Source organism: Labrus bergylta, chromosome 1 (assembly GCF_963930695.1).
Source record: "Labrus bergylta chromosome 1, fLabBer1.1, whole genome shotgun sequence".
NCBI classification, from domain to species: domain Eukaryota; kingdom Metazoa; phylum Chordata; class Actinopteri; order Labriformes; family Labridae; genus Labrus; species Labrus bergylta.
The window spans coordinates 29,628,656-29,656,649 of NC_089195.1; the positions used below are offsets into that span (position 1 = coordinate 29,628,656).

Sequence of the window (27,994 nt, forward strand, 5' to 3'; positions counted from 1 at the left end):
CCCCCCCCCCCAAAAAAAAGCCAAACAGAAGGAAAAAATATGAATGTGGAAATGTTAGAGTAACCTGAAGCTACTTGAACAGTACAGGAGATTAAACAAGACAAAGAATCCTGAAACAAGTGTTAACTTAGATGGTTAATCGAGTAAAGTGTCGCGGGGCCTCTTACACAGTCTGGGAAAACAGAAATATTTAAAAGATGAACGACAGAAAGAGGACAAAGGAAACTTCAGGTAACTATTCATTCAAGCATTTGTACATATTCTCATGTCCGGTTTGACTTTTGACAGACAGATGATCCAGAGTACAGAAGTGTCTGTACTCGTTTAAAGCTTCAACCGTTCTCACTATATTATAAAAGATAATGTAAGAAACCTGAGCAAACAGCTAAATATACAAAGCTTTATTTGATTCTTTCTGAAAAGTATTTCATATTCAGTTCATTCTTTTATTTTCACATTAAAAAACTAAATTCTGCGCACATTTCATCCTGAATATAGATCTGAAGTCTGCAAACAAATCTTTTATTTGAAGATGAATATAAATGATATTGTTTAGTTTGGTTTTATTCACTGATCCACTTCTTCAGCCTGCAGGTAACTGGAACAATCGGAGATCTTCTTCAGCTGTTTCGCACTCAGAGTCTCCGAGCACATGGGACACACCGACTCGGTTTCCAACAACCTGCACACACAAACAGTTCAGTGAAGACTCGTGACAGAGTGTGAGAGGGCGCTTCAAGGGATACACTTATTCACTCTCTAGTGGGAGAGTCAGATGTGGAGACATTTAGCTTAGCACAAAGATTCTTTGAAATGAACATGTTACAAAAAACAAAAACATGTGTGTTCTTAGTGTAATCAGGGCGCTGTCAACTATTTGTTGGTACAGTATTTAAACACATTGTCATACAGAACGTCAGCTGTTTGCATCTGTGTGTGCAGTATGTGTGTGTGCAGTATGTCATGAAAGCGTGACAGTCTTATAAACTTTACAAATTCTGAATTTCAGATACATTTTGAACATTTGTGAATTTATCTGTTAAATAAAACCATACTAACAACAAACATGAGTTCAATGTGACCATCCCTCAAGAAACAAAAACTATGTTTGGGACACCTTCCTTTATCACAGGGAGCCTCTTAAAGTAACGACCTCTGTGTCCCGTAGACGGACTACTTCAACATCACTGCTGGGTATTAAATCCTCTCTGAAGCTGAGCCGTTAAGATATACAAGATAAATATCCCAAACATCAAACTTATGAAGGGTAAAAGTAATCTTAACCTGCAAATACTAAGGTCTACTTTATATTCAGAAACTGCTGTTGAGTAGACCGTCATCTAGATGATCCTTTTATAAAGTTAAAGTCTTAAGTCAAGATTTGTCAGATTTCTGTTGTGATTCTCAAACATGATGACTCTGCTGCTGTGGATCTAAAAGTAAATGATTAGGAATATGTGATCAGTTCATGTAACTATCTGAAAAGTGGAGGTGCTGAAGGTTTGGTTTATTAGTAAAGTTGACTTACAGAATGAACTGTGAGTAGAGAGCAGGAAATTCACAGTGTGGACACACACACCAGTCCTCCTTCAGCATATGACGACCCTGAAAAAGACAGATGATGACAATGTGGTCCGAGAAGAAGGTGAACCTTTTAAACTTCTGTTTAAAAGGGAAAAACAGCACATGAGTTTATGACTGGGTTAGTGAATGTGTGAGCTTGTACCGTGGCGATGCAGTACGGCAGGTTGTTCTTGCAGGAGATACACAGCAGCTCGTTCTGTGGCAGCTGGAAGCCACAGAAAGGACACGGGGTAGTTTCCTCTTCCAGCTCGGAAGTATCCGGACGTCTGTGGTGCAGTGGACGAGAAAATGAGATTTAAAGGAAGATTAAAGGTAGAGCAAGAGATCAGTAAAAAGGAAGGAGGTGATATATTGGAGGAGGTGAAGTACACGTGTTGTAGAGGGAGTTGAAAGTCTTTCAGCATGAGGTAAAGAAAAGTGATGAGCATTCCTCTCACCGAACCATCGCCTCGATCTTCTTCCTGTACTTTGGGTCGATGTCGTTTCTGTACTCTGGTCTCATCAGCATGGCGGCAAAGCTGAAGGCTGAGTTCTTCAGGCCGGCACGATGACATTCGATGACTGTGGACGTCAGAATGGGAACAACATCTACACACACACACAAAATCAAAGGTCAAAAGTATTCAGATTTCAGCTACATAAAAACAACATCAAAAATATGCTTTTAAGTGTAAAAAGGTTTATTCTGTGTGAACTCACGTGCAGGAAATTTGCTGATATTGTTGCTGACACGAATGAGCATGCGCGCTCCTTTCAGGTGATCTACCCGCTTCACATGGACCTACAGAGAAGGACACGTCATGTACCGAGTCACATACACACTACATCCAGTTTATCTTCAGGCCTCATTATAAACATATACATACAAATATGATCAGGTCTCAGATGAATATATTTGAGGAGTTTTCTGTTGCTGTTTGTCCAAACGAGGCCTTTGTTCTTGATCATAACAAACTCATGTGAACACAACGTTACATCAGATGTTTTCATAAAGCGTTCGATTGTGGATTCCATCTCTGACTTTTTTAATGATGACCTCAGCCTTTTATATGTTGGTTCTCTAAACTGAGTGGAAAATGAGCACATGTTTGTGTAAGCCTCCTTCTTCATCAGTGTGGTTGAAAAGATTTTGGGGAAAACAAACACCTTCAAAGCATTTCAAGAGGGTTTCCAAATAGCTGTGAGTGGGGGAGGAGTTGGGTAATATCTGGACAACATGTCATGACAAAGATTTTCTACCCTCTTCTCAGCTTAATAGCTGTCATCTCTACAGAAAGCACTGGGTTAGAGTATCAAATACTCCTCATTTCCTGGACATTATTCACACACATGTCTGTGCATTAATTCATTTGAGCTGTTCTCACCTTGGCCAGCAGGTAGGAGTGCAGGATCATCAGGTTCGTTGCCATCTCAGCGGGGATTTTAATCTTCTGGGACTGCAGCTCCGTGTACATGCTGAAGAGCACGTCATGGGCGTTACGGTAGTTCCCTGTGGGAGCAACAAGAAGAAATAAACAAACGGAAATAGTGTGGAAAGCTACTGCGGCTTTATTTTTTTAAAGGTATTTTTGTACCTGTACTCTGCTCTTCTCTGGCGATGATGATGGCGGTGCGTGCGGCCTCCCTGTACTGCTGCAGCGCCATGTACAGACGGAACAGGTACTTTGCATCCTGAGGAGAAGAAAGAGAGGTCAATGTGACATTAGATCGTTTAAGGGCACAGCTAAATACAAAATGAGGGTCTTAGATTTTATGAAGCTGAACACGATCCTTTGAACAATATGAGTAAGAAGAGATATGTTTTTTTTTTATTGGTTTGTGGTGTTCTTCTCTGTTGACAGGTGGACTGTGGCTTGTTTCTTTTTATCTTACTCTACAGTAAAGGCAGCTTAATTTGTGCAGCACTGGAGTTCAAGACTAAGTTCCCCAATAAAGTGTAGTATCACATCACATCACATCACATCGCATTGTTCAGTATCCTGGAATTTAAAAATCCATCTTGTAAGATTTATTTTCAGAGTTGAATTCTCATTCAGTAAGATCTTAACACTAAAAGTTAATCTGCTCCTAGATCTAGAGAGCATCTAGAGAGGTCAGCAGTGGCTACAGAGCTACAATTTTAACTGTGTGTGTGCCAAACACAAACTCTTTGAAAAGTGGGAGGAGCAACCGAGGAGAAAGATTTATAATACATGGGTTTAAAAACTAAATATGAATTAACATCCTGTAACCTGGAAATTCAAAGCACAAAGAGACAGACATACATGACAGTGATTGATTACCTTGGGCATGCCGTCACTCTCTCCCATCAGGTAATCTATCAGCTGATTGGTCAGAGAGAGGTCCTTTGCCTGACCCACCTGAAACACACACACATCCAAAATAACACAAATGAATTGTCACATGATATGATATAAAGCAGTAGGATACAGGGTTTTCACCAGTGCAGATTTTAAATTTTGATATGATACTAGTTAAAATGAAAATACTGATACCTGTCCGGGGCTCCCAATATTCAATTTCTTGTTTGTAATGACCAAAAACATGATACACAAATATATTGTCCCCTTCTCTGCTGTCTGTCTGCTTGTATGAGACTTAATAGAACTTTAACCCCAAAACGACTGAAGACATCATCATTTTCCAACCTGTGAATTAGAATGAAAAGCACAGCTGCTCTCCGTTCTGTCCTTAGCCTGTCTACTAATCACCCAATCATGAGAAAAAGTCCATCCTCTCCGTCTTTTGCCTGCTCCACTTTTCAGAAAATGTGTGCTCAAACAGGCTGTTTGAAGATTTTCCCTTCATGACATCACAAAGGGCAGTAACCCCTCCCCCAGGTGGGTGACACTCCTACAGCTAGGTGTTTGTTCTGCGCTCTGAGTCTGCCTTCTCACCGTAAACAACAGGACATGGAGCGAGAAAGCCCGAGACACCCGAGTCCTTCCAGAGAGGGGGCGTGGTCAGAAAATATTTGACTGAAGGTCTTTCGTTTTCTTTGAAAGCTTCTGTACTTTTGATCATTGAATTAACAGAGACTGTATTGTTGTATTAAAGTATCAGACATTTTAACACTCTTAGTGGGATATTTAGTTTGATACTATCGCTCTCACCGTCTCTATGGCCATCTCCACCGCCAGGTTGTCCTCAATGCTGGGACACTTGAGGAAGTGCTTCAGCGCCTGAGACACGGTGAACAGAGAGAAGAAGAAAAAACATACATACAGTGAGTCATTAAGTGTAACAGCATATGTAAACATTAAAAAAAGGTTTAATTCAGAAGAGTACTTACTCGGCTGTACTGCCCACACTTCTGAAAGAACTTGCCCGCCTGCAGGTGTTTCTTCTCCCCCTCGAAGTAAAGAGCGATGCTCTGGTAGTCCTCCTGCGTGGCCTCAGGACCTGATGAACACAGCAGCAGGACAGAACAGCAGCAGCGTACACATTCAGTGACCCATTCGGACGTTATGTTTCAATCCATATGGTTTAAACACCACACACACAGAAAGAGACTGACCGATGATGTCAGCGTAGACCTCCATCTGTCCGTGCTGCTGTGCCAGCTGGAAAGCTTCATCGTTACACTGAGACAGAACCAGGAAGTTGATGGCCGAGCCGTAGTCGTTCAAGCGCAGAAAGAACCTGAGACACACACACACACACACACACACACACACACACACACACACACACACACACACACACACACACACACACACACACACACACACACACACACACACACACACACACACACACACACACACACACACACACACACACACACACACACACACACACACACACACACACACACACACACACACACACACAGTAAGTTTTGTAATAACAAAGGCTAGTTTGAATTATAGTGCTTTCAGACTTTCAGAAAATAACTCTTGAAAAACTCCTGATATTTGCGTATTATTTATTTTGGTAAAATCATTTTTAGTTTCAGTTAACGCAAATGTTTTTTACATTTTAGTTTTGGTTAGTTTTCATAAACACATTGGTTTCTTCTTTTGTGTTTTTCATAATATCTTGACTTAAATGTAGGCTTGTATTTTACAGTTGTATTATGTTGTTGCTAAAAAGGAAAATAAATGATTTATGATGCAACAGGGTCAAAATCTGCTTCTTTCTTTATTTGGTATAACTGTAATTTGAACATTTGTAACAATAGGAGGGTTAATTTGTGAACATTATATGGTTACATACAATGTTCTCTTGTTCGTCCTACCTGGCGACCATCTTTGCTCCATCGATGCTCTGCGTCTCCTTGACGATGCGTACAGCGTCCTCAGGGTTGTTCAGGTGGTCCAGCAGCACACGTATCACGTTGTCCCAGTCTTTGGCACTCTCATACGCCTGTGCAGCCTCTTTGTATCTGCAGAACACAGCAAACACGTTATACATAAACCCTTCTTTAGTGGCTTCATTCTCCTCAGTGTGACAGACATTCAAACCCAAGAACATACTTTCCGTCCGCCTCTTTGGCCTTGGCGTACTGCAGGTGGATCTTTGGAGAGGACACGTGTGGGAGCAGATCTCCCACCTTTGCCCTGAGTATAGATAAAAATACAGTTTAAATGTATGAAGGAGGAGGGACACTTACAGGTCTGAGAGTCAGTGTGTGTTGTTTGTCTCACCAGTTCTTACAGCGGATGTAGACAGAAGCAGCCTTGTCATAATACTGGCCTTTCTCATAGAGCTGAGCGGCTTCAGAGAATTGCTGCAAGAGAAAGAAAACAAACCAGCGAGAAAGATATGTAAACAAAAAATGCACTTAAACACAAGTAACCTATATCACAAGACACAAACAAGGCTGACTCTGTACCTTCATGCTCTCCAGTATGGCTCCACATTCCTTCTTAAGGACTCTACTCGGGTGCTGGATCGCCTGAGCGGCTCCTCTCCTGATGTCGCCCATCCTGATGGACATCCTGGCTACACCCGCTTTACACGCGTCGTCATGCTCCTCAAACTGCAGGACGAGGAGGAGAAAGAATCACATGAGAAAGAATCGTCTGGAGTCATGAGTGAGGTCCTGTGTAGTAAGTACACTGTATAAAGCACTGATGTAGTCATAGTGACGTCATCGATAGGTTTCTGAAGAAGCATTTTAAAGCCGAATGATGGGGGACGCCATATGGGAAATGCTGACTACATAACTTTCCGTCAATCTGCTATCAGACAGAGTTGGGAGGTTAGGTAAGCCTTACCTCTCCTGGCAAACTGCTGCAGTTCAACCACCTGTCAGTCAAAGCAGCTATGCCACTAATTGTGAAAATGTATGAATAAGGCTTAATGAAATGAACCCCCCTCCCCCCCCAAAAAAAGGTTTTTTACCAATATTGAGAACTGAGCTATTTATACCAAATGTGTTTTATGAACCAGGCTGTAAATATGTTTATTTCTTGTCTTTTGCAGCCACACGTGGAACTGCAGTTTTTTGCACTTTTGCATTTGATTCATCTTTCAACACTGGACGTTGCTGCTTGGTAGTAATTATAGTATAAGAATAAGTAGTATTTATCTTCATGCTCACAGTGTGAAATTCATTTTACAATATTATTCAAGCAAGCTGAGATAAAAAAAAAAATGATAGCACTTACTTTAGCATCATGGGTCATGCCTTTTTCATAGTGAGCAAGAGCGTTCACATAGTCTCCACTAGAGAGAGAGAGAGAAGTTTATTTACAGGGTAGACTGATGATGATGAGTGGTGATTAGAAGTGAAGTATAAATACTTGATTAAGATATTTCGATCAACTTTATGGAATCTGTTACTCATTTAAGTATTTATCAAACTGTTTACTTTTACCAGTTTTTTTTTTTATTAAATCTTTTAACTTTTTAAATTTTACTCCAGTAAAGAAGGTGAATCAGTATTTTCTCAGGGTTCTGTTACACACGTCTCTGTCCTTCTACTTTAGTAAAGCAGGCGTGTACTTGAGTCATCTCTGATTATGAATATATGAGTGTGAGCGTGTTGGTCTGTGTGTTTGCCTCTACTTACATAAACTCCAGATGGACAGCGTACTCTTTGGATATGAAGGGAATCTGGTCTTCTGCTAACCTCTTTGCCAACATGAGAGCACTGTCCCAATTCAGCAGGTTTCTCCTCATCTAACACACACACACACACACACACACACACACACACACACACACACACACACACACACACACACACACACACACACACAAAATATATATATATATATATATATATAATAGGGCACTACTTAATAACTTCCCATAATTGTTGATGAAACGACACGAGCGGCTGATTAAACATATAAAGACTGTTGACTCTTTGTGTGTGAATGTTTTTACCTCCAGGGCAGCGATTGGGCAACTTGAGGACATGTAGAGGTCCTGGGCCACATTGTAGTCCCCTAGAAACATGGCCAAATGTCCAGCCAGCAAATTCATGTCCTCTGTTCCCTGAATCCAGAGGGAGAGAGCGATAGACAGAGAGGAGGAGGGTAGGTGTGTCAGAGTTGTTGGTGTGTGTCACTGAGAGGGAGTTTGATATATTAATAATGGTCTGAGTTTAAGTTGTACCTGGGTGCCCTTCAGTGACAGCACCATGCCCACATCCCCGCTCATGCGGTACACCTGGATAGCCAGATCCACCTCCATGTGGACCAGACAGGCTTTCCCTAACTCTGCCCAGTCTGAGCTACTGCCGGCAGACTTACACAGATCCCACGCTTCGTGAAACCTGGAGGAAAAAAAACAAAACATAGATGAGTCCCATGTTTTTTTGTTTGCAGATTTTTTCATTTACTATTAAACGTGTACTCTTGCTCAGTGGGAGCTAAACCGCGTACAGATCTCTCTCTCTTTAAAAAAACAACTTTGATCATAACTTGTAACTATTAATAATGCCATCACAGCACAACTTTCAGTATTAAATGTCTGATAACGTTTTCCAGAGATTGGATTAACAAACCAAATATATCATAAACTGACTAACATAAAAATGTAGCACATGAATAAATCTCCTCAAAGCTTTCTTTCCATGTGTGAACACATCGTCTCCAACATGGCTGACCTCTTGAGCAGTAGAGCTTGGCCGAGCTGCTTGCTGAAATCCAGCTGTGAGTCTACTGGTGTGCCAGCTGAGCGCTTGAGGAAGGGGTGAGTGCTCAAAGCTACTTCACTGGTCTTTCCGCTGGCTGTCTGACACGTGAGCTCTCCATTGTGCAAGAGCAAAGGCTTCTGGGAAAAGAGGAGAGGGGTGCTACCCACCAGCACCACTCTGGGGCCTGGAAAGACAGAGACAGGGAAGAAGAAGTACATTTTAATAATGAGCCTCCTGTTGTCAGCTCATCATTACATTTTTTTTGCATTCAGCATCAATATATTGAGTTTTTCTGCTAATATAAGCTGGCCCACATGAATAGGACAGTAAATAACGTTAAAATGAAGGACCAGTTCTCCCTGTTTAACATTTTAGAACTTAATCGCAGAGGGGTAAGTGTGCAGTTTGTGTGACGATGTGGGATCGCTCACCGTATATGGTCGTTTTATGCAGCGCGTAGGTGTAAACCTTCTCTTCATCATAAGCTACAAACACTCCTCTGTCAGCGTGCCAGTTGTCCCACAGCACTCCGGTGATGGTGGGAGAGAAGTTTGGGAGCTCAAAGCAGGTGTTTGTTGCCTAGATGGACACACACAGACACATTATAAAAAAAGAAACTACATAAAAAGAAACTCAACCTGCTAAATTAGTGCAAACACACTAAATGCAACAGGGCCACAAATGTTTCATTTGGTTGATTTACCTCCACAAAACATTTAAAAAATCTTGTCCTGCAATGATATTTTATTACTGGATATTAATTTACCCAGTTTAATCAGAGGTCAGTGGAATGTGACCTTTGTTTGACCTTTCATATCAGGTACCACAGGACCTTACGTCACTCTAAATTAAAGTTCTATTGAGGAACTTTCTGTTTTTGTCCATTTTGGCACCCCCTTTAGACGGTGTGATATCCCACATCTCTTTTTACCCAGTCTCATCATCTGCTTTCTTTAAACAGCTGTATTTATCACTTATTGTGAATATTTGCTGTACAAAAGGTGGAAAAAAAGCTTGTTTCGTTAAGATGCTGTATATCATCTCATTTGACACAAACCCCATAGCAGAGATAAGAATCATTAAAAATAACAAAGTAGAAATACTCAATCGTGTCGCTAATTATCTGAGTAGCTTTTATAGGTCATTAAGAGGCGTCAGTATTCATTTCAGTCAGTTTCATAACCAATTAAAATCTCCTCACGGGAGCTAACAGGAGTGCCAAATTCTGTCTTGGCACCAATATAAATTTAGTTAAAAGCATCCGTTGACATCCAGAAAGTTTGACCGAAATCTGTCGGGGGAAATAATTAAGTAAGAAAAGACACTAAAAGTCTTTAGTAAGTATTTCTACTGACGTTTGTAGGAGAGAGCAGGAAGCCGCCATTCCTCTCGTCAATGAAAACCAGACGAGTGCCGTTAAGGTCGGGGAACACTTTCCTCACACCAACCGTGTGACTGTAGCTGCTCACAGTTTCCCAGTCTTCCACCAACACACACACCACATGACCTGACTGAGAAAGATAAAAAAGAGAGAGAGAGAGGACAACATGCATTAGCAAAAGATAAGTGAGGATAACGAGGAGGGGATCGGAATGAGAAGAGGACAAATAAGTATCTTGGAAAACACTGGCTCACATTTTCAAGGCTACAGTAGAGTGAGGAGAAAAACCTTTTAGTAATTCAAAGATGTTCTCATATCATGACCTTCTTACAATCTACAATTAATGGTAGGATTTGCTGTGCCTTACATCAGTGCTGTAGTAGAGGAAGTCAGCGGTAAGGGCGTGGCAGAGGATCCGACTTTTTATCTCGTCATCTGGAAACAGCTTCATCTGCTTCTTCTCCTCCAGGTCTTTGCCTTCAATCTAAACCCACACACACACAGTCGCATGAACCCTTCTGTTTATCCATGTTTATAAGAGCAGTGAATGGTGAAGCCTGCTCAATAATCGCTCACCATGTGAAGCTGCACTTTTCCCTCAAACAGAGCTGCTGCGTAGTCGGAGTTAAGGCACATGCTGGCTATTGTCCCCAAGTACTCAATGTCCTTTAGCTTCTTAAAACCTGAGTGATACAAAAGTGAGATGATTCATACACTCATGCAGGGTTGAATAGTTATCAACCTCACACAACACCTGGTTTACTGTTTCACACTCACACACCAGGTTCATGGTCGACCAAGGCGTAGAACCAGGCTCTGTTGTTCATTCCCACAGCCACATGGTACGGTCCCATCGCGATAAAAGTTGGCTCTATTTCCACTTGTATGGCCACAGGACTTTCCTACAAAATAAAAGTTGTTTTTTGTAAGATTTATTTTTTCCTTTTTGCTCCTTTATCAGGGAGACAGGACAGTGGATAGAGAAATCAGGGAGAGAAACCCGGGCCGCACACCCGTAGAACCACAGCCTCCATACATTTTTTAAAATGAATTATATATGTAATGTATGTAGTTTTTCACATACTGCGATTCTATCCTAAATGTTTGTGTTTTGCAAAAAGACTTCACATTTTTTTTACCAACTTCACCTAATGGATTCATACATTTCCTTTTACTGTTCAGAGAGTCATTTGTGTGTTTTGATCTTTGTAATACAGGGATCAGGTTTACTCCATAAAACGACTCATCAAACAGCATTCCTGTGTTTCATTCAAAAGTAAATAATAATGATTTTTTTCTGCTGTAAATATCTAAACATTGGTGAAACTGATGGTGTAAGTAGTTTATTAATGTCCAATAATTGTCCTGTATACCGGTAGTTCATTTTACTCCTACTTGCATACCTGTTATGTGTACCTTTTACATTTATTTTTATCAATTGTAGCTAAGCTCTCTTTGTGTTTCAGCAACACTTGAAATTCTCCATTTGGGATCAATATCTTGTCTTGTCTTTTTTACCTATTACAGGTGTGTGTGTGTGTGTAACCTCACCCCATCAACCTGGTTGGACACCGTGACCTCCAGCAGCGAGGTGAGGTACGCCAGACGGGTTCCAAAGCTGCCACCCAGGATGGGCAGCTTGGTCAAGAAGACGTGCAGCGTCCCTTTCTGTGTGGAAACCGCCAACAGCTGTCCGTCATCCGTCCAGCTCATCTGGTCCAGACCTGCAGCAGGAGAGCAGGAGGCCGGGAAAGGAGAAGTGGACACTGTTTAAAGGAGAATCCTTTAATTGACAGAAAGGATACAAAAGAGAAGTCTTTCTCACCTTTGGTCTCATCATCCAGCCGAACTACGTTGCTGATATCTTTAAGCTCCGACAGCTCGTGGATCTTTATGCTGCAACAAGACAAACAATTCTTGAGTTCAAAATAGATAAAAGGATTGCTGCTCTGGTTCACTTGAAAGCCTGTGTGTACCTGTTGTCCCCACAGGAGGCGGCTTTGTTTAACGACGCTGAGATGGCCACGCTGTTGAGACTGTCTTTGTGGTTGTGGGCCTGATAGAGCTCCTGCCCGATCTCCCTGATGTGAGTGGAAATAACCACAAAGTATCCATGGGAGAAGCCGATCAGTATGTACCCATCACCATACCTACAAGACACAGAACACACCTTAGTACAAACATCTCACTACAGTGGATCAGTAACAGTGTGCCATGGCGTGCAGGACTGTGTGGTCTTGTATTTTACCAGCGGTAGGACACAATGTTTCCATAGTGACGCTGGAAGGTCAATTCTATCCGGTTGTCAGGGTCATTGAAATTGAAGAGCATCAGTATCTTCTTGTCCACAGACACACTCACCTGAAGGATGAGAACGTGCAGAAAGGAAAACAAAAGAAAGTCAAATTAAAAGTGAGCATATTTAAGGGAATAAATCAAAGTAGGTAGACAACATCAGAAAGAGCACAGACTTACGGTGCTCTCTCCAACAGCAGATCTTTCATCCGTCTTCATCACCGAAAAGAAAATCTCAGCAGGCTCACCACGAAGTGTCGTCTGGAAACAGAAGAGATTTTCCTTAACTATAAAGTGTTTTTGTCAAAATAAGGACACATTTGCGCTGTCAGTGAGTTAATGCACTCCTGCGTATGAGATGAGATGAGATGAGATTCAACTTTATTGTCATTACACATATACAAGTATAGAGTAACGAAATGAGGTTTGGCATCTCACCAGAAGTGCAAATAAGCAGAAAGTGCAATAGTCTGTGCTATGTACAGTAATTCTGTGCTATGTACAATAATTGCAAAATTTACAGATGTAGCCAAAAAAAGTGAATTATTAGGTATATCTGGATGGCTGGATTAATGCGTGGCTACCTGTCGGACCGTGTCCCCCTCATGATTGCTGATGCTTAGAGTGTTGTCATCACTACCCAGAGCGAGTAGATTCTGAAAATTCCAGCACCCACAGGTGATCTTTTTTGTATGTTTACCTGGAAATAGAAGAGAGCAGATATCAATACATAGAGAAGGCTAACGAAAGCATCATTTTGTTGAAATTGCCAATCTTTAACTTATCCATAAGAGCTCCAATCAGCAGGCTCCTCAAGTGCACAGAGCCACGAGGGCTAGTACATGACATCAGTCTACATGCTTTTTAAATGTCCCAATAAAACATTAAAAGAATGCATCAATTACCCAGCACAGGGATCTTGCGTGAGGTTTGCTGATTGTAGATCAGCAGGTTTCCTTTAACTGTCCCGACTGCCAACAGCGGGCTGATCTTTGACCACAGGAGGAAGGACATCTGGTCTCTGCAGAAACCAAAAACAGCAAGAACAAGAACATAACCCAGAGTACAAGGGCTGATTCAAAGCAATATCACATCTACTCTCGTCTAATAAACTGAAAGTTCAGCAACATTGACTATAATTATGAAAGCCTTAATGCTATATATGTTTGACTCTTATCATACTTCATGCCGCCCTCTATCTGTGATATCTTGTTGACACTGGCATCCCAGAGGTAAATGGAGCTGGATTTTGCAGCTATCACTGCCAAAATGTCCCCGTCTTTATCCCAGTCCATTCCAACACAGCGTCTGGGGGAATAAGGAGAAAGAAAAGAAAGTGGAATAAAAAATACTTGTTAATAGCCTAAACTGAAGTGAAAACATAGTTTGAACACTTACCCTGGAAGGTTGAGTTCAGTCCACTTTTGTCCATGCCGATCAAAAATTTTCACTGAGTTGTCCTGGCTGAATAATTAGATATAAAATGCACATTTGATTGAATGAGTTTATGTAAATCCTGTTAGGAAAAGGAGATAATAACACATCTTTTTTAAGACTACATTTCCTACTGGAACAGTTTACTCACCCAGCAACAGCGATGTAATTACCAAGGGATTTCTGCCACCTATAGAGCAGATTAGAACCGGCCCAGGCTTTGTCATCGAGGATAAAAACGCTCTGTGAACACAAAGAAATCCTTTTCAGTAACATCTATTTGCATAACAAACTATTACACATAACATGGACTGGACTGAAGTTGATTGATTGATTGATTGATTGATTACATTTATTTCAGACACATCAAATAAAATCAAACATATCAAAAATACAAAACAAAATGAAAAGCACAAATATACAATAAACAAAAAACAATGTTCAAATTATTTCACAAAAAAAGAAAAAGAAAATCACATATATTCAATTGATATGCCTGAAAAGGAGTAGGAAGAAGTATAAAACTTATTTAATCCTACCCCTTTTCCACAGCTCAATTATTAATATTTATTAAATTAAATTAACTTCCTGTGTTCCTTATAATCTCTCTATATATACAATCTACACAAATTGACTTGAAGGCAACAGGATAAGAGTTTGTTTGGGCAGTTTTTTCAATATGTTATTGGTTTAAGTTACAGACTGTGTGAAACAACAACAACTAACAACAACAACTCTCTCTCTCTCTCTTCTCTGCTGTTTACATTATTTATCATACCAAGTCACTTTAATCACTTGTCACTTTATCTTGTCATTTTCTGCAAATACTGTCTCGATTCTCAATTCCCCCCAGTTAACTTCATCATTCATTTCTGGACTGTATATACCCCCTGTTTTTATTTTTATTTATCTCATCTATTCTGTTTAATGTATTTTGAGCTTTCTTGTCTGTGCTGCTGTAACACCCGAATTTCTCCTCTGGGGATCAATAAAGTTTTATCCTTTCCTAAATGACAATGTCTTCCCTAAAATATGTCAAAATCAAGTCATTGTTAAGTAACTACTTAACAGCTGAAGATCTATGTTATGTAAGTTTTGTATTGTATATGATGCTGAAGGCTTTATATTAAAGTACATTTAACATTTGACACTACGTTTAATTTCAACAACACTAAGAAATAAAGTTAAAAAAGCTCAAATGCAACATGAACAACGTTACATCGCCATGGATTAAATGATTTTTGACTGCACACGTAAAGCAGGAAACCAACCTGAGTCTGTGTTTTGTGATTCATTGAGATATCTAAGAAGAAGAAGTCTGTTGTCTTTAAAGAATACACTGAAAGGTTTTATTGTTTATCTTTAACTCCACCTGAGATGGAAAAGCTGGTCCTGAGTTCTCCCAGGTTTACACTTATTCACATGAGACAGCTGGTGTTACCTGACTCACCTGAACTACTTTAAAACATTTTAAACTGCTTTAGTTTTGTGTCCACAAGTGGCCTAATTAACACCACCGTTAGCAAGTAGCTAGGTAAACTAGCCGCACAGAGCATTTCCATGTGAAAAACAAAACAAACCCGGAAACAAAAAGCAGGAAATACTGCCGGTGTTTAACATAAACACGCTGATACATACCTTCATCTTAACGGCGCTTTGTTATATAGAGTTTAAAATGATCTTTTCTGTTCAAAACATCTCCGACCAAAACCGTTTCATGTTTCCCACAATGCATCGCCTCGAAGCGTCTTTCCGAGGCGGTGTCATGGCAACAACCATTAGCCAATGAGCAGCCTCTAAATCAGAGCTGAGATGACTGTGATGGAAGAAGATACTATAGGCGTCCTGAACACAAACAGCTTTTTCCTCAAATGAAGTTGTTTTCAATAATTTAATAGTTTTTTTCTACTGTGTTGCCAGTAAACATTAATGTAATAAAAACATTTAGGCTTCTTCCTCTTTATTATTGTGCACAGAGGAAGAAAGTCTTTTGTTTTGCCTCTGGCTATGGCACAAAGTAGTCTGGGTTCAATATATTTTACTATACAGCACATTTTTCATTGATCAATAATATACATTTCAGACAACACCATTTGAATTCCACGCAACCCAATGATCTGATGACTTTCAGACTTAAATGAGCTTGACGAGCTATAGAAACACAAACTTTGATTTCTGACAGCTCTCTATATTGCTCTCTTCTACAAGGATTAAAAGGACAGCATACAAAGAAAGAGCTTTAAATCCTCTACGCGTGTTTACATTTTAATTAAATAAAGGCATCTGAATCTCAATCACTCTGAAAAGTATGAGAAAAAAATCCTGATCTAAAGAATCATTATTTCCTATTTCATTTAATCTATATAATATTTTGTAGTTTGTATCTATTTATTTAAATAAAATAAATAGATATAAACTACAAAATAAAAAATACCAAATGAGGACTTGATCACTCAGATTAAAAAGCAGAATTTTTAGTTTTTCCCAATAATCTGTCAATATGATTTTGAGAAATAATACAAAAAGAGAGCCCAACTATGTATTGTTGTATAGTTAATGTAATTATAACGCATAATATTATTTTACATTCTGTTTTTATATCCGCTCGTACACCTACCATTAATTTTACAGAAAATTAAAACAGTGTCGAAGCATATAGTGTGCTTCCACCACAGATCCAGCAGAGGGCAGCCTCACATAGAGTAAATGACTTAAACAATTCTTTGTCCTTGTTTTCACAATATCTGCCCACTTCTTCTGTTATCCTGCAATCAATTAATAAAGATCTATAAATAAAAGAAACATGATCTTCAGCTCCTCTGACTCTCGACCAAACAGGCTCTCTGTACTATCCCTATAATATATTATTACTTATTACGTATATTTAACATAAACAATTGAGGGTTTTTAATGTCTAAAAATCTGAAAAGGTTGTTTTTTATGTTACAGCAGGGAGACTGACCAGTGTGACTTCTTTATATACTGGACTGGTTTACAGGCAATAAACTGAATTGAACCAAAGGTCATCCCTCCCTCTCTTCTGTTATTTCATTACTGCTCAAAGCAAACACTGGTGGTGACACAGCACCTTCGGTCCTTTCCCGTACTGTACAGAGGTGGAGGGGTGACAGCTTATTTCTGCTCTACAAACCCAGGAGCAGGCGTGAAATGCCAGCTGTGTGACACAAATATTCCCTTTCTGCAGAACACACCCTGCTGACTCAGACCTCATCAGGATGCACTGAAGGGAGCAGCTGCACGATTTCAAAAGCAAAATGATAAAATTAGAGCAGAGAGATGGAAAAAAAAGAAAGATGAAAAAACGGATGTTGGGAAATGTTTCTTTGTTGGCAGAGAGACAATGAATACCAGAGTAAATGAAGCATCACTTTTGCTATTGGATTTTAGAAGTTTCATGCAGGAATAAAGCATGAAACTTCTGATGTTTGCTGCCACTATTTAAACTGTTATTATTGCTTTTATTGTGAAAACGCCTCTGGCCATGTAAAGATCATACTAACAACATTTTTCAGTGTAACATGCTGTACGTAGTCTGTGTCATTTTGTCGCCGCTCTTCATATACACTAAGCTACTGTTTCTAATGTTTCAGCTGAGTGACTGCATCAAACACAGACTTAATGATCGCTCTTCATGGCTGCATCCTTCAATCACATGGAAATGACCTTGAAGTCTTGTCGCTTCAATAATAGAAACCTCCATCCTCAAAGTAAATGTGTATGGCTCTGATGAATGTTTGGCCGAACAGGATGAGGAGTGTAAAGGCTGATGCTAACAGACGGGCCTGTGGGTAACTAATCTGCCCGGTTGGTACAGATGTGTGCACATGTGTGCAGCACTGATGGATATTGTCATTTCGCCCGCAGCTGCATGTCTTTATGTTTTTACAGGTCGTTTCTACATTTGTATGTCATGTACATGTGCAGTCAGGCAGTCCAGCACTGTTTCGTCTCCTTCTTGTTCCCGTCAGGCGGTAAGGACTCAGGTGCTGTTAAGGGGGCAAGACAAGGTCACTGGTTCCATTTCTCAGAGCCACCAGGCGCCGTTCGTCTGAGGCGGGTTATGATTTAAAGCCCCGCCTGCGATAAATAACAGAGTAAATCCGTTTTCTTCCGGCTGCTGTCCCGGGGTCACAGTATCTGTAAATCATGAGCATTCCTCTCCCTCAGACACTTGTTTCGCTCCATGAATGCTTCAACCTGCTGCTTTGTCTCTGGCTCCAACCTACAGTGGTAAAGTTAGAGCATCCATACTTAGGAGTAATGAGGTTTCACATTAACCTCCGGGCCCCAGATTATTAATGCAAAGTCATACACAAGTCGGGGGGGGGGGCTTCAAACTGCAAAAGGCCACCACTGATGCCTGCTCTGGTGGGGATGCTATTAGAGATAAGAGGCACCTCGAAGTATTCAAATTTACACCATGATGGCATTTATAGTGCTGATGTGACAAACAGAGGCGGCGTGCAACAACAACCATAACATAAAGATGATTTAGTTGTGACTGTTAAACCGTTGCATTAGTGTTTTACACGGGAAATAAAAAACAGAAACAAGAGTTCAATCACATCTGGACTTTACTGTATAAAAAGACAGATAACAGCATATTACAGCAGCACACAGATATATTGTACATCCCTTATTTATACTGTAGAAGAGGAGGTGTTATATGCTGGTACTTAAGGAGGAGATGGGCAGCTGTACAATCTTCATTTTTCTCTTCTTGGTTTGAATTCATGGTACAAAGTGAAACACACAATAACACTCTGCACTTGTACTGTGTGCTGCATACTACAGCATAAAGCAATAAGACTACATACATATTTAATATTTATTTATGTACATCATATACACTAAATACATAGATTGATTTGGAATGTCTTTTTTTATACAACTCTGTTTCTTTAAACGTTGGGACTTTGTGTAAAACGTCCAAAAAATCAAAACGTGTTGATTGTAGCGGCTTAGATTGGATAATGCCGCACAGAGACTAAGTGGGCCTGAACCTGTGACTCGTTCTTATCCAAATCAAATACAAAGTCTAGATATGTTTGTAGATATATTAAACAAAAACCTGAAAAAATAATTCTAAACAAAAAGTCCATAAGACAATGATCATAACGATGACGGTCAACAGAAAATATTCAAATCCACTCAACCTCTTTGTCTAGCCTCTTGCCTCACAAACGCACAGGTAAACATAAGCCTCACCACGCCCACTGCAAATGATTTCAACTTTTTACAAATCATCACATTCTGTTTTTATTTATATTTTACACAACGTCCAAACTTTTGTTGGAAACAGGGATGTATTTGACCTCTGACTGAATTCAAACTCTCTGACTGTACACAGTGGAGGTGACACGTTTACCTCTGCGCTCATCTAATCTGCTTTGAGGAGAACGAGTCTCTAAATAACCACTGAGCAGGTTTCGGTGGTTTGCAGGAGAAGAAGAAAATAGAATAATGCAGTCGTGCATTCGGCCTGAATAAACATCCGCTCAGCTTTGGGGAATCGCACGCCCGCCCCTCTCTGCTTTTGAGATGTCATGCTGGCAAATACGGGAGGCTTTTCAATCTTCCCTGGCTCCTGGGGCGCTTGGCTTTCGGCTGTGTGCTTAAGTGTGTGTGTGTGTGTGTGTGTGTGTGTGTGTGTGTGTGTGTGTGTGTGTGTGTGTGTGTGTGTGTGTGCGTGTGTGTCCGTGTGTCTGTGAACGGTCCATGTGTGTTTCTGAAGAGCATCCTGGGGGCTACATTAGCTCTAGATCTGTCAGTTCAGACAGGATGCTTGCTCTGCCTCTCACTGTCAGGAGCTGCTTTTCTGTACACTAAGCACACACAAACACACACAAACACACACACACAAACAAAATGGGAGGAGCAGATTTAGCCACACAGGGGAAACGCACATTTACGTATGACATGTACAATAAGTTTACTCAAGCATGAACACATGAGGTCGAAACTCATTTTCTCCGTTGACGTCTGATTGTGTGTCTGCAGCAGCATCAAATCTAATAACGCTTTGAACTCCACATCAAACAAAACGTTACATCGGCTGAACCAGCGTTATTAAATTCAGGGTCTCATTATATTGTCTGTTGTTCATTTCTGTCCTTGTATCCAATTCTGCCCCTTAAACACAGTGCTGTGTGTGTGTGTGTGTGTGTGTGTGTGTGTGTGTGTGTGTGGTGATGAAGTGGGAAAATGGGGATGAAGAGAAAGCGGCGGGGAATTGTGTAGAGAGGGGAAGATTCTCATTTGAGATAAAAATACACTCTCTGCAGTTTCTGAACATCTGAACACATGTACATGTACACGCACGAGAAAAAGCAGATGGGACAGACGCTGAGCCTGGAAATAGGTGAGTCTTTCCATTCAGGTCTCAACGCAGGGCCACATTTACGCTCTCTATGACTCAGGCTGTGAACCTTATTACAGCTCAAATATGTGAAACCAAAGGAGAGAATATGACGTTAAACAACAGAAGATAAAAGGAAGAGGTGGAATAATTTGCATTTGTGGCTTGTTAAAAATCTTAAAATAAGCTGCACATTACTGACACTCAGTGTGCTTCAGAGGAATATCAAGATTAAGCATCATGATGTGTTTTTGTCTAAAAAAGCATCAGCGTTCCTTACAGTGCTGCAGCTCATAAGGTTGTGCTGATTATGTCAAAAGTCTTTCTTTAAACTGTCAGGGAGAAGGAGCAGGATAGAAATCGGGAGCAGAGCGCTTGCAGACTGCAGCATAAAATAACAGGGAATATGTTAAAATAGCATCAATACACACTATCAGTTCATGTTAGGAAAAGTGAAAGCATAAAATGATGAGGCATCTCAGCCGTCCTGACAACCTCTCTCTCTGTCTCTCTCCCTCTTTCTCTCTGTCTCACTTTTTTGTCAACAGAAATAGAAGAAGCTGAAAGCAGCCGTGTAGGTCTGTAGATGTGTGTGTGTGTGTGTGTTTGTCCTACACTGTCTGCAGGAACAATATAACAGGCAAGGGAGAAAAAAAAACCCTGTGAGACAGCTGTTCTGTCATGCTCACACAAACACTGCAGATTCTTCTTCATCACGGGTGTCGGTGGTAGTTCACTTCTACAGGAGAGGTTAACAAAAAGTTTGTAATGTGAAGACTCCATCAGAAACCCGACACTCAACACGACCCTAAACATAAAAAAATTAAAAATGATAGGGAGCCGTTACAGGAGAGTTCAACGTGCTTCTGTCAAGGTCTGACACCTGAAGTGTGTTCAGTAATCAGTCTCTCACTTCCTGGTGGCGCTCACATGCTGCCAGGCAGATGGGTTTGCACGTCAGCGGTGGTGAAGAGGAGGGTTCTCTGAGCCGCATCATACCAAGTCCATCACTGGATGTTGTTGTTTTCACAGTCTGACAGCCACCACGCACGCTCCCGCCCTGCCCACACACAGAGGCGCTACCTGCAGACAAAAGAAGAATGACTGTCACAGCTGGACACAAACTGGAGCATCAGTGGATTAAAAGTGAATTTAATATTTAATCAATCACGTCCTGTGAATTCTCTTTTCTTTCAATGAATATATCCTATAGTCAGCTAATATTGTTTGTACTCATGGCTTTCTTAACACATATATGAAATACAACACAGTCAATAACCTTGAAAATGAACTTTTCTGGTGCTCGGTTTGAACTTGAAAAGATCGTCTTGATCATGTCTACATGCCTAAATGCATTGAGATGCTGCCATGTGGCTGATTAAATATTTGCAACAAGCAGTTGAACAGCTGTTCCTAATATAGTGGCCGGCGAGTGTATTTTGTAGTATCACGTGCAGACTACCATATTCCGAAAATGCAAAGAGCGGTCTACACATCTACACCACAACTAACAACACCAACACAAACACCACATAAACCACCACAACCACCATCACTAAGAACAACAACAACAACCACATTGAGGTTTGAATCTCTATTGTTTTGTGCAAACATAATAAAAAGATTTAAAGTGGTCAGAGATTGAACCAGCACCACATAACTCATTTAACTGCGAAATCTTTTAACTCTATTTTTCAATGAAATTAGATGTTGGAAATATACTTCCCTTTTTTCAAACACAATGTTACATAGTTTTAGACTTGATCGTTCATTTCAGTTTTGAGGTTTCTTTAAAAGGTTAGTCACTCTTAAGATGCTTTAAAAAGACATTATTTTGAATAAAAAATGTTTGAAAAGTTGACCATTGTTCTGTGACTTATGGCCTTCTCCTGAAAGCTCGGTCAGCGCTGCTAAAAGGAACTTGACCTGAGATTTTTCAAATGTTGTTTTCAAGGTCAAGACTTAATTTAAAAATAAATAGCTAACTGAAGGGAATGTACAAGTGTGTTATAGAAGTACAATTTGTAAAACATGGTGTTGTCGATGACTGCAGACACGTGCTGACTTCAGCATGGCAGGGAGTGAGTATGGATGTTAAACATTTGGCTCTATGAGAAGATTTTTTTTCTGTGGTTGTCTACTCCAGTTAGTTTTTGTGTCTCATATTTCTCCACAGAAATTCAAAGCTGACTTTCAGTCCCCTAATACTAAACTTAACACCCATGTCTTTACAAAAAAAGGGGACGTGATGCTGACAGGACAGAGAACAAATCCTCTGCTTTGTTTGTTTCTGTTACTGACAATGAGCAGAGGATACATTTAATGGTGACTACTTGTCCCCTCTCATCTCAGTTTGTCCTCCTCCCTCTGTATCAGTCTGGTCGATCTCTGCATGTTGTCTCTTACCCACCTGCAGCCCTCTTGTTCTCACCGGGGTGCATGACACCAAAACAGCAGATTTCTCTTGACTTTGGTTGGAAATCCTATTCCAGAGATGAGGTATAAACTGAAGTGCCAAAGACTTTATTTATATGAAAATATCTTTAGAAAATTGTCCTTTAAGCAAGGGCAATTTCAGCCTTAAGAAAACACACATTTACATAGTGACAAAAACATGCCAAGCTTCATGGACGAGGAGCTGGAATAAGGTCAAAATGTGACCATGTTTGTATAACACAACTTTATTTGTATTCATCCTGATTTATTTCTTGTTTGGACCAAACTACAGTCAATTCGTCTGTGTAGTCTCAAAGTGTCTGTGAAGACAAAGACGTACTTTAGTCCCCAAGAGGAAATTCAGTTTTTCATTTGACATACACAAAGTCAAGGAATACACAGATACACATGCACAAACACAATCCTGTGAGCGTAAATAATGGAGAGACGTCTGAGTGAAGTGCTGCACACTAAAGAGCGCCCGAGCAGTTGGGGGATCAGTGCCTTTAATCAGAGCACCTTGGTAATGCTTTGTCTGCACTGTACTGTGTTTGTGTGTGAGTTGGAGGGAGGGTGTGTGTGTGTGTGTGTGTGTGTGTGTGTGTGTGTGTGTGTGTGTACCTGTGTCCATTCATTAGTCTGAGGGTCGTAAGCTTCAACGGTATTGAGGTACACCTGCCCGTCGTAACCGCCGACAGCATAGAGACGGTCGCCAAGGAGACAGACACCGACAGCATCCCTGCTAATACTCATGGGGGCGACTGCCGTCCACACATCCGTCTGAGGGTCGTACCTGTAAACCGCCAGCACACACACACACAAACAGGTTCACAAAAAATGATGGCTACATCAAACTGAGTTTAGTTTGTTGCAGATAAGAATGAAGTAAAATAGTTAAATAAGGTGTCAGAATACAAAATACATTCAAATATAAGATCACAAAAACAGGAAATTAATATTAGTTTAATTAAAATAATAAGCACAAGTAGATAAGAAGTGACGGCGCTTAAGGGACTCGAGACTGAGAGCACCTCAGGTTCTCTGGTCGCTTGATCCACAGGTTGGAGTGTAGGAACTAGAAGCTGCCTCACCCTCCAAACACTCCCATTCCTCATAGACTCAGACTCACCTCTCCACACAGTCACTAAGCCGAGATGCAAGCGATGAAGCTGGAGCATCATGACCTCCGATGGCGTACAGGAAGCCGTGCCACGTGGCCACGCCCACACCTCCACGCCTTTTAGCCATGGGAGCACAACCACTCCACCTGAAAAAAAGATTGAAAGCACCAGAAACAAAAGGTGAGAAAAGGCAAAGCAAGGCGAGTTTATTTAGAGAGCACCGATCATAAAGTCAATCAAAGTGTTAGGAACGTTAGAAACATGAAGAGCAATTAAAATATGGGATCAACAGCAAAAAGAAGACATTAATATACCATTTTAATATCCACAAAGTGGGAAATTATTGAATTATTGCGCCCTACCATTATTAAAGAGCTCTTTAGAGAATGACAGAGATAAACTGAAGTGCCAAAGGCTTTATTTATATGAAAATATTTTTATAAAATTGTCCTTTAAGCAAGGGCAATTTCAGCCTTAAGAAAACACACATTTACATAGTGACAAAAACATGCCAAGCTTCATAGAGGAGGAGCTGGAATAAGGTCAAAATGCGACCATGTTTCCTATCTTCTCGTCTTGCCTTTATTGATTAGATTCTGTCTAACAATCCACCCCAAAACCTCTTCCCCTGGAATTAGACTCACAGTTATCTCTGTCTGTGTCGTGCACAGCCCAAAGCGACCCCACACAGGGTTGCTGCTGTGGTTGTGAAATCCAGCCGCAGTCTTTACACCTCAACACCTCACCAGTTGTAATTGAGATGCTTCAGACATAATGAATTTGTTTCAGACAAAATGCTACAGAGCACTTCTTTCCATCACCAATAAAACCTAATGAAGGTGCAGCCTCAGATTCTCTGCTCTGTTTAAAATCTCTACAGTGAGGTCCATAATGAATGTGTTGGATAAACAGAAGTTGTTTGAATGTGATCTATTTCTCACATCCTGGGAGGGTTAGCTGTCTCCTTTGATCTGTGGGTAAACAACCTAAAAAGCCTAGAGGCACTTCATTACAAACAACAGCAGGCAGGAAATAAATCAGGAGTGTGCAATTAATTCAGGTCAGATGAAGAGCCCTCGTCTCTGACCTGTTGGTGTGCGGGTCGAAACACTCCACTGATCGCAGGCAGGACGAGCCATCACGACCCCCTACTGCATATAACCTGAGGAGGAGAGAAGATGCTGTTATCTCTGAGGAAACACACACGAACACACACACACACTTCACACCTGCCACATAGAAAAACTGCCAGCATTTCTGGACGCTGGAAGTCCCTTTCCGATTTAGTGACAATAAAACAGATGGTGTAAGGGTTTATTTATGTGTGTGTGTGTGTGCAGGTTTTTGGGACAAAGTGAGGTGAGCAAAATCAATCAGCCAGACCTCTCAGGGCATCACACATCCAGCTTGTGTGTGTGTGTGTGTGTGTGTGTGTGTGTGTGTGTGTGTGTGTGTGTGTGTGTGTGTGTGTGTGTGTGTGTGTGTGTAGGTATACATGGATGTGGACTTTGGAGGGCAAAATAAAAAGTGCATCAGAATCAGTCAAGCAAGTAATGAGCTCCATCAGGCAAAGAGCCCAGAGAACACACACACACACACACACACACACACACACACACACACACACACACACACACACACACACACACACACACACACACACACACACACACACACACACACACACACACACACACCATGATTAGCATCTATGAAGTTTATTTTGGAGCGTCTGTCTGAGGCACTGAATAATAAAACCAACACTGGAATATTGAAATTCTAACAAATGCAAGTCAGTAGAGTAAAGGCTTGAACTTATGAAATGTCACTATTAATATGTGCATGAGTGAGTCTGTGGAGGTCTTTGTGCAGTAGCTTACACTGCTGAGTTTCTGTACATGAATTAGCAGACGAGATACAGAGAAATAAACACCTGTCTGTGAATCATCTAAATTAAGTCTTATTTAATCAAATCTTATTTATGGCTCTTAATAAAAGGTGAAGGATTCACTCTGTTATGTTTCAACTGATCTCCACACCAAGAGAATTTAATTTAACATGTTTATTTGACTTGATTATTTTAGTATGGTTAATAGATTGTTTCTTCTAAATTAGCCACATGTGATGTGAAGCTGTGTAAAGACAGTTCAACTATTAAAAAGAGACTTTTCATGGGACACACACAAAACACTTTGGTGTCCAATTTGGTAAAATCTTAAACAGTTTCTTACGACATGATCTAGCTCACAAATTAATCAAACATGACTCATACATTCATCTTATTCATTCTTCAGATTGGATACAGTGTAGATGTTTGAGGAAATAAAACGAGGGGGTTTTTGAGATCACTTACTTGCCATTGAGTACAGCGACTCCCACTGTGCTTCTGGGCGTCGCCATGCTTGCAACAAAACTCCACTGGCGAGCTTGGGGGTCCCATCTATTAAAAAATCAGGTGAATAAAGTGAAAAAGAATCCATTACTGAACAAAATGAGTTATGAAACATACAGTGCGCTTAAGATATTGTATTGTCAGTTTGCATCATCTCTCAGCAGTCTCTGGCTCCTTTGTCACTCGTGATCCTCCACAGAAACTGCTGACAATCGTTTTATTTGTTCAGTTTCATCCTGACGGAAATTCCCTTTGAACTTTCACCTCAGTGTGTTGGGATGGAGACAAAAATATCCGAGAGAATATCCTAAAACTTCGTCAAATCGCTCGTAAATAATCTGATTGGCTACGTTCCACAACAGGTAAAAGGCCAAATATGAACATATCTTATCGTATTAGTGTGTTATCTGATCCTTTAAAGAGCTGTCTCTTACCTTTCCACAGTGCTGAGGTAGCTCCAGCCGTCATGTCCTCCCACCGCGTACATGGGCCCCTCTAGGACAGCTACACCTGTGATACGCAACCACACACGCCTCATTAAATCATGGCAACGTACCAAGACACAATCAGCTTGGACAGGCAACCAAAAACACACTGGACAAGAGTTTTTTATTGTGTGTGTGTGTGTGTGTGTGCAAATACACTCTTGGCTCCAGGCATGCAGAGTTAGCAGCATGTTGACACCTTCATATTTATCTGCCAGCGCATCTGTGGTGCCAGATGTGAGTTTGAATATTCCCCTCCCTTACATGCACACACTTGATAAAACAATGACACACCAGAGCAGCGCAGGTTGCCCTTTCTCAATGGGGAGACTGACTTCAAACAAAAATACACGTGTTCAGTTCACACTGTTAAAGTGCTCTGTGAATCTCTCACTGCAGAGATGCTGTGAAAAGAGCTTTGGGTTTAAAAGGGGTCCATCTTTTTTTTTTTTTTTTTAATTATAAACGAAAATGAAACCTTAATTTAAACAAATAATCTTAATTTGGTAGCATCTTGACAGTTGAAATCTTAATAAAAAGACTTTTCTGGACCCTAATTAGCTTCAACTGTGTTTTTATGACATTTATGGAGTCACACTTGCGAGCTGGTTTCAGGCAGGTAACTCGGGCTGCACTTATTTTACATCATCATGAGTCATTCTCTTCACTTTACAAACACATCCACCCACTGTGGCCGTCTATTTAAGCTGCAAGATTTCCGGTCTCTCCGGCTCTGCTCTGTCATTTGTACTCTCGCTTCCAGCCCCAACACCTTCTCCCCATCCACCTTCAGGCTCCCTCTGACTAAACGTTTTCAGATACCATCTCATCCCTTCAATTTCTAGATGTAAAACACTCAGTGGGGAGTGATGACGTCAGAGGCTAGACACTAAACACAAACGACGCTCTGCTGCTGCAATTAACATTTCAAACCATTACAGTTGTGAGTCGACTGTTCAGACAGGTGACTCACCTAAGCCGTGCCTGTGCGTGGACATGGGAGGCATGACGCTCCAGGTCTTGCTGTGCGGGTTGTAACACTCCACAGTGTTGAGGGTCTTGAGTCCATCTCGGCCGCCCACCACGTACAGACGACCGTCAAGGACAGCTACACCGAACTGAAGTCTCCGCCCACTCATGGTGGCCACCTGCCTCCACGTGTCCTGACGCAGACAGTACTGCTCGATACTGGTCGCACCTGCTCAAAACAACACAAGAAAAAAATCTGTCATTTAATTCGCTCATTTCTTTTAAAGGTTAGATCTGCTCTGTTATGTAGATTTGGTTCCTATGGCTACATCAGACATTTTTCTTTGCTCTCCATTCTCACAAACTGAATAATACCAACAAACCAGACCGGGTTACCTACACACAGGACGTCAGGCGACATTGAG

The 27,994-nt window shown here is 40.8% G+C and overlaps 2 protein-coding genes across 3 annotated transcripts in view; both read right to left on the bottom strand.

Annotated features, from left to right (window-relative positions):
* Positions 1–386: 386 nt before the first annotated feature.
* Positions 387–15,550, bottom strand: wdr19 (WD repeat domain 19). The gene is made up of 36 exons (XM_065958812.1): positions 15,426–15,550; positions 13,939–14,030; positions 13,752–13,817; positions 13,536–13,661; positions 13,259–13,374; positions 12,938–13,053; positions 12,534–12,614; positions 12,307–12,419; positions 12,035–12,208; positions 11,884–11,954; positions 11,610–11,782; positions 10,840–10,960; positions 10,635–10,741; positions 10,426–10,542; positions 10,033–10,188; positions 9,109–9,256; positions 8,648–8,861; positions 8,155–8,314; positions 7,924–8,034; positions 7,604–7,713; positions 7,200–7,257; positions 6,422–6,568; positions 6,234–6,316; positions 6,063–6,146; positions 5,825–5,971; positions 5,102–5,226; positions 4,877–4,986; positions 4,698–4,766; positions 3,867–3,944; positions 3,159–3,255; positions 2,949–3,073; positions 2,284–2,365; positions 2,022–2,172; positions 1,727–1,850; positions 1,529–1,605; positions 387–682 (listed from the first exon to the last, which is right to left on the bottom strand). The coding sequence occupies exons 1-36, from the start codon at positions 15,429–15,431 to the stop codon at positions 568–570; spliced, it is 4,050 nt and encodes a 1,349-aa protein (XP_065814884.1). The 5' UTR covers positions 15,432–15,550; the 3' UTR covers positions 387–567.
* A 2,814-nt stretch (positions 15,551–18,364) lies between these two features.
* The window catches only part of LOC109989958 (kelch-like family member 5), a 63,361-nt gene continuing 53,731 nt past the window's right edge, over positions 18,365–27,994 (bottom strand). For both annotated transcript variants that reach the window (XM_020641872.3, XM_029278885.2), the window contains exons 8-14: positions 27,574–27,798; positions 26,550–26,625; positions 26,077–26,163; positions 24,811–24,885; positions 23,732–23,869; positions 23,224–23,395; positions 18,365–21,249 (exon numbers count right to left, since the gene is read on the bottom strand). In XM_020641872.3, the coding sequence (XP_020497528.2) occupies positions 21,193–21,249; positions 23,224–23,395; positions 23,732–23,869; positions 24,811–24,885; positions 26,077–26,163; positions 26,550–26,625; positions 27,574–27,798 (830 nt within the window). In that variant the 3' untranslated portion in view covers positions 18,365–21,192. The remainder of the gene's footprint in view (positions 21,250–23,223; positions 23,396–23,731; positions 23,870–24,810; positions 24,886–26,076; positions 26,164–26,549; positions 26,626–27,573; positions 27,799–27,994) is intronic.